At 33.8% G+C, this 6,553-nt stretch overlaps 1 protein-coding gene across 1 annotated transcript; it reads right to left on the bottom strand.

Annotated features, from left to right (window-relative positions):
- Positions 1 to 262: 262 nt before the first annotated feature.
- LOC120082747 (RHOMBOID-like protein 12, mitochondrial) lies at positions 263 to 4,910 on the bottom strand. The gene is made up of 8 exons (XM_039038035.1): positions 4,439 to 4,910; positions 3,549 to 3,669; positions 2,549 to 2,668; positions 1,676 to 1,786; positions 1,182 to 1,226; positions 866 to 970; positions 747 to 788; positions 263 to 622 (listed from the first exon to the last, which is right to left on the bottom strand). Exons 1-8 carry the CDS (start codon positions 4,813 to 4,815, stop codon positions 533 to 535), a joined length of 1,011 nt encoding a protein of 336 aa, XP_038893963.1. The 5' UTR covers positions 4,816 to 4,910; the 3' UTR covers positions 263 to 532.
- Positions 4,911 to 6,553: the final 1,643 nt, after the last annotated feature.

Below are 6,553 nucleotides of genomic sequence, written 5' to 3'. Positions count from 1 at the left end.
TTGGAATTTTGTAAAAAGTATAAATTGATTGACTTATAAAATTTTTGGAATTGATTTAAATCATAAATTTCGACATAAACTAATACATTTACGATAGTTCACGTCATAATTAATTTAGAGATAGAGTTAACTTCAAATATAATTTTAAAATTCACTGGTTACCTCTATAATTATAGTTCTGATTATAGTTCTAGAAGATATCAAATACCATCCCATCAAATTGTATCATTAATACGAAAAGATTTTTAATTCTATCCCATGATTAAGAAAATAACACAATCGTTTTTTATTCAGGCCAAAATTTAATTCCAGTTGTGAATGAGCTTCTGATCTGCAAATTGGCTCCAATGGATTGGCATTAGGCAGTGTGACATATATTAACTATCCTAAGTTAAATCAAATGTATTAAACCAATTTGAAAAATCTTTCAGATTCTATACATTAGAAAGAAGATAATGTAGAGTGAGAGGATTGGGAAAGAAGTTGATGATGAGCATTGCTGCATCAAACACAGTTAAAGTTCTTCCAATATTCAGAAACGTCCTCGGCGAACTCGGGCCCAGGCTAAGGCTGCAACTGCAGCACCCCCCAGGTGCGCAGATCCTGAAATTTGGCTGTCATTCTGCAGAGAACATACAGATATTTATGAATTTGTCTAACAGGAGAAGACCAGTTATATGTAACAGCGATAAGAACTGAAGGTCGAGTTGGATGGAGAAGTTTAGGTATTCAATTAAACATCCTACCTCTAGTATCCTCAACATGTCTTTTCCAATGAGAAAAATGCCCTGTAATTAAACAAGGAATCTTTCAGGATTTTTCATAGTGAACTGTGATTCTTTCTACTGTTTAGGGTTGAGCTTACCAGTAAGATGGCAGGAACAGGTATAAAGAATTCGAGATAGAGGGTCGACTTTGGGAAGAGGAATATATCAAGCAGCATGATAGCATTTACCGCTCCGCTCGCGCCCTAAGCAATCAAACAAAACAAATACCAATGATTATACAAGTTCTAATAAGTATGTTTGAAAGTCAAAGGTGATCAATATAATGCACACAGATATTTCAGAAAAACAAATTTCATGTTGGAAGTGATCAGGTTTATTAAGGAGATAACTGAGTTCTTCAGTTGGCTTCTACATTTGAAGAAGTAATAAAGCGAAGAATTTCCAAAAGCATACCAATCCTTGTGCTCGTACTGGGTCCTTTCCCCAAAATGGTCGGCTCTGTAGAAAGCAAGAAACCAGCAAACAATGTTTAAGATTCAGTTTGTAAATTAATCGACAATCGGCAAATAACTTGCATCAAAGAAAAAAAACAGTAGCCTAAGGGCAGGGGTTGAGGAAACCCCCTCCCACAAAATGGATATGTATATTCATGAATATATCAAGAGAAGTCCAATCGAAGTGGTTTGTTCCACTGGTAGATGAACTTCCCTTCTACCATTGTGAATGCACAATTGATATCAAAGTGCTCTCAACTACATGAAAGACAGCAAACGAAGCTCAGGTTCTGGTTTAGTCCATTGCATCAGCACAACATACATCTAAATCAAATTGTTTATGTTGCCTTTACATCATATAAGTAGCAGTTACATCTCCACTCGGAAAATTTTGCAAGACAAGCGTCCCTGCAATTTGAATGAAAGAACTGAGCCCATACACAATTTGCATACCTTTGAGGACGATGCTTGAAACAGATTATGCGCCAAGTAAAATGCTGACCCACCAATTGCTCCAGCCAGATACAATTTTAACAAAAACTCAGGACCAAATACCCTACCAATCTGTTAGAGGCAAAATATATAAGGCCAGGTATCAATGCTAAAAAGGCTGGGGAACAGGTCAGTTTTAACATTAATGAAGTATTATCATATTCTGGAAAGATCGTGGCAAAACAGTAAGACTAACTTTATAAGTAGCATACAAACTTGTGAGACAAACAGAATGGATTGGATTATAGTTCACATGTGGACTAATGGTGAGCTTGGAATGCACGGTTCCTTGGCGAGCACTCATAATTTTTTTTTTTTAAAAAAAAAAAAACATCGTACGGGAATTTTGAAACACTCTTTTAACAGGCTTGAATACATTTCACATATCCAAAAGCCATCTCAAGCTCACCCTATAACAACTTGAATCAAAATATATTACTCCGAATCCAGTATGAACTCTAAAATTGACATAAAAGGCACTCATAATGTTCATTAATCAATATTTATTGAAGCAAAGCAAGTATTTTCAAAATTCTTTCTAATCACAAGGCATAACTTTAAGATAGACGGTCAAATTTGGCTGTTAAAAATATTATATTACCATAGCTACCCCAAAATGAGATAATACCAAAGCGACAAGCAGAGTATATATAACTACGAGATTATGTTTAAAAAAATGCAACTACAAGATTAGAATATAAGCCAAAAAGTGGAAAGCAGTAAAGATCAGATCATAACAAACAGAAAATTATATCAGCCACACACATGTAAACAGAAAAATAAAATAAAATAAAAATCAGGACCAAGTAGAAGTTCAAAGAAAGAATGCCATACGTTCATCCCAAAGAAGTATAGTCCAATCATGTTGGATACTATATGGCCAATTTCTTTATGACTGAAGGCTGATGTAATCAAAGTATGTATGCGGCCGCTTCTAACATTTTCTATAGAGATCTGTGTAGAGAACATTGAAACACAGAAAATATAATGTAACCAACGGAGAACAGTTGAATTGAATTTCCAAGCTTTGAATCTTTAAACTCAAAAACAGCATCTAATATCTTTCTTAACCTTGCCACAAATATTTCTCAAACCATGATAATCAATTTGGAAAATAAAAATAACAAATAATAATAATAAAGAAGAAAAACTATTGATGATGTTAAGTTGATCACAACTATTAGGGCCATTCATTTTGAGAAGTCTTGAATGTCGGTCGGCGTGGTGGATATCTCAAATTCCATGTATCTCTTTCAAGGAATGTGGTTTACTGAGCATCGTGGGTGTTTAAGAAGCCAATGGAGGGATAATTTGGATATCGATGAGATGAATGGGTTTTAAAAATATATATTCTATTTGTAATCTAAATCCACTCGTTGCAATTTATAGAGGCATGAGTGGGACAAATGGATGTTTCATCACAATTATATGGACAAATCTAATATATTTCGTTTCTAGCTCAACAATGCAAAGGTGGGAAATCGAACTATCAACCTCTGGGATGGTAATTGGCATCTCTAACCACTACGACTACTCAAATTGGCAACGTAGTTATCTAATATTTTCAGCCATCATTACAAAATTGTCATGAATATATCAGCAAAACCAAAATGAGTATTCTTGATTCCTAGCCATGCAAATACCCATATATCTAGATTTTTAGACATTATTAACTCCCATAAATCCTGATTCCCTCATGAATGGCTTCCCATACACCCCAATCCCCTCATGAATTGGCCCTTAAAGAGATCCTATGCAAATTGAGAGGTGAGAAGAAACAATGTCTAGACGTGCCTACAATTCTGAGGCATGTAATTGCAATCGAGGGACTTACAGTAAAGTTTTTTGACATAAAGATAGGATCAGCAATCTGCCAGAGGAGGAAAACAGCAACATTAGCTATAATCAAGCCCAACACCACATCATTCGGCGTCAGCCTTTGAAACCATGATTGCCTGTGAATAGGAGAAACGAAAATAAGGACTTCCCCAACAATCAACACTGTTTATCAGATACCAAGCATCCTCCCCTTTGTTAAAAAGATTATAACCTGTTTTATTGTATTCAATTCTAAAAGATTCACCAAGCCAATTCAAATGCAGATGATTATGAAGTTATTTTGATATGTTATATAACGAGTTAAGAAGTAACCCATGATAATAACAATGCTAATCACCAACAAAGAAGAAAGTTTCATAACAGCAAGCACTAAGAGTCTATATGCTATGGAAGACAACTAAAATACACGTGCTAGTCTCCTATGAAACAGAAAGCATCACGACGTTATCCCTACAGTTGTAAAGATCAGGTTCCAAAATTTTCAAGAACTCCCAATATCAAAGAATAACCGTTTGTGTTCTAATGTCTACATAAAACCCAGATAATATTTAGTGAAAATGCAGTAATTGGGTACAAAGAAATTTGAATGGTTGAACCTATGTGACCAAGTCAGAAGTTTCACGATTTCCTCATGTCATTTCCAGTAGTAATCAGCATAACAATTGTTCTTGAACAGGACAATAACCGTTTGCAAACTTCAACAAGACAATACAATTGGGAAAATTCGAATTCACCATCGAAAAATGAAATTATGGACATCATGATATTCAGCGCCGAATGAGTTGATTTAAGCAAGGACTTCACATTCTTCGGCGATGAATTCATTTGTAAGAAGTCAAGTTTCTGATAAAACAGCTAAAGATGCAAAAAGAACAAACACATTACCTGCCTCCCCATTGACGATCAAAACCTGGTTTCAACTGAAATCTCAGTTTCGAAAATGGGGTTCCCGTAAAGAGCGAACTGCTTTCTACTAGACTCTTAATTGACCCCTTAAAAAGGGTGTTTGAAGGATTCAAGATGAATCTCTTTCCGACCACCGCGACTGAGGAAAACCCATGAATTTTCTCCGCAAAACTTCGATGTGAACTCCATGAACGCGAGCGATCCTGAAGTGGGCGAGTGAGGGATGAGGCAAAGAGATGGTTTTGGTTATGGGTTCTCACTAGTGTGGCAAAAGAAGCGCAATCCTTACAATGTTGAGAGTTGGCGAAGGAATTCGAAAGCCTTGATGCAAGTTTGCGAGAAAAGAGCTTGTTCATGTTTTCCTCGATTATGAGCTCTGGTTAGGAGTTACTAAATTCCTTTATTCGGGAGTTGATGTTGATGAAACAGGGTTATACTTGGAGTGACTATGTCTAGGTGGATCTATAAAGAGGGGTGGATTTATAAAGAGGGAAATTATAGAGAAATCAATTCAAAAACCTCATTTTTAAAATCTATTTTTTTAATCTCTTTTCCATCTTTTTGCCAATGAGTGAGGGACCATCTACATGAAAATATCATTTTATCTCTTAATTAATGGTCATTCAATTGCCTTGAATATAAATGGTCATTCAATCTTCAATTTCACATTATTTTCAAGATAGAAATGTTTTATGTGAGAGTCCCAAACAATAATCCTTTTTAGAAGGTCCTAAGTTCAGAGGAACAATTTATTTCCTTTTTAAGAGTTCCAAAAATGGTAGGTATATTGAAAAGTAGTCTTTTATTTTTTTTATATTGAAAAAGTAGTCGTTTGTCTCGTAGAGTTGAGTTTATAAGTAAGTCTTTTGTCTCGTGAAATAACTTCACAAAACAAACTTACAACTTTACGAGACAAATGAGATAGACAAACGAGATAGTCTATCATTTGTCTCGTAAAGTTATAAGTTTGTCTTGTGAAGTTACTTCATGAGACAAAAGATAGAAATGAACTCAACTTTACGAGATAAAAGATTGACTTTTGTCTCTCGTAAAGTTGAGTTCATTTTTGTCGACAAAGAGCTTTCAAGTTAATTTACAAACTTCCCATTGTTGCTTCTCGTGAAGTTACTTTACGAGACAAAAGACTTACTTACGAACTCAACTTTACAAGACAAACGACTACTTTTCAACGTAAAAAATAAAAAATAAATAAATAAAAGACTATTTTCTAATATACTTGCCTCTTTTGGAACTCTCAAAAGAGAAAGAAATCGTTCATCTAAACTTGGGACCCTCTGAAAATGATTATTCCTCTAAAGTTGTGATCCTCACGTAAAACATTTTTATCTTGATAATAAAATATGAAACTGAATATTGAAGTTTCTAATTTAAGATATGTGAGTTAGGTAAATTGGATGATTTCATATTCAAGACAATTGAATGACGATTTATTGAGGGACAAAATGGTATTTTCACCTGATGGATCCCTCCACTTAAAGATTGAAAAGATGTAAAAGAGGTTAAAAAAAATAGATTTTAAAAATGAGGTTACTTCTGAATTGGAAAATACTTTTTGGGTCAAAATCAACAATTCCCGAAATTATACAACTTTGAATTCTCCCTCTCCCCTCTCAAAGGTTGAATTCTTTTTCGATTAGTAGCATCTACTAAACTTTATATTCACTTTATATATTTGGTTCTAACCTCTAGCCTCAAGATGGAGAATCGAACCATTCACCAAAAGATTGATAGAACAAATACTATGTCATTTTAGTTATGCTCATTTTGACAATTCAACCTCTATTCATTCATGATTAACACATATACATGTGTTTAGTCCAAATTTGTGTATGCCTAATAGGTTTTTTTAAATATATATATATATATATATAAGTTTTTTAACTTTCAAATGTGTCTAATATAACTCTTAATTTTGTGTCTAAATGATTCACAGACTTAAATATTATCTACTAAGTTCTTGAGCTTTCAATTTTGTAATATGCTTATGATATATTCAAAAATTCTAAAAACTAAATAATTTAAGTTATAATAGGCTAATCTCTACAAATTATTTCGAAACTTTTAGATAAATTT

Source organism: Benincasa hispida, chromosome 8, assembly GCF_009727055.1.
Source record: "Benincasa hispida cultivar B227 chromosome 8, ASM972705v1, whole genome shotgun sequence".
Taxonomy (NCBI): domain Eukaryota; kingdom Viridiplantae; phylum Streptophyta; class Magnoliopsida; order Cucurbitales; family Cucurbitaceae; genus Benincasa; species Benincasa hispida.
Note: the sequence above shows the minus strand (reverse complement) of the source record. Positions and strands in the feature narration are given on the sequence as shown.

Coding starts and splice junctions, on each gene's coding strand:
- LOC120082747 (XM_039038035.1), bottom strand. CDS start 4,815: ATGAACAAGCTCTTTTCTCGCAAACTTGCATCAAGGCTTTCGAATTCC. Junction 3,670..4,438: donor GATCGTCAATGGGGAGGCAG/GTAATGTGTTTG, acceptor TCCTATTCACAG/GCAATCATGGTTTCAAAGGC. Junction 1,227..1,675: donor TTCAAGCATCGTCCTCAAAG/GTATGCAAATTG, acceptor TGCTTTCTACAG/AGCCGACCATTTTGGGGAAA.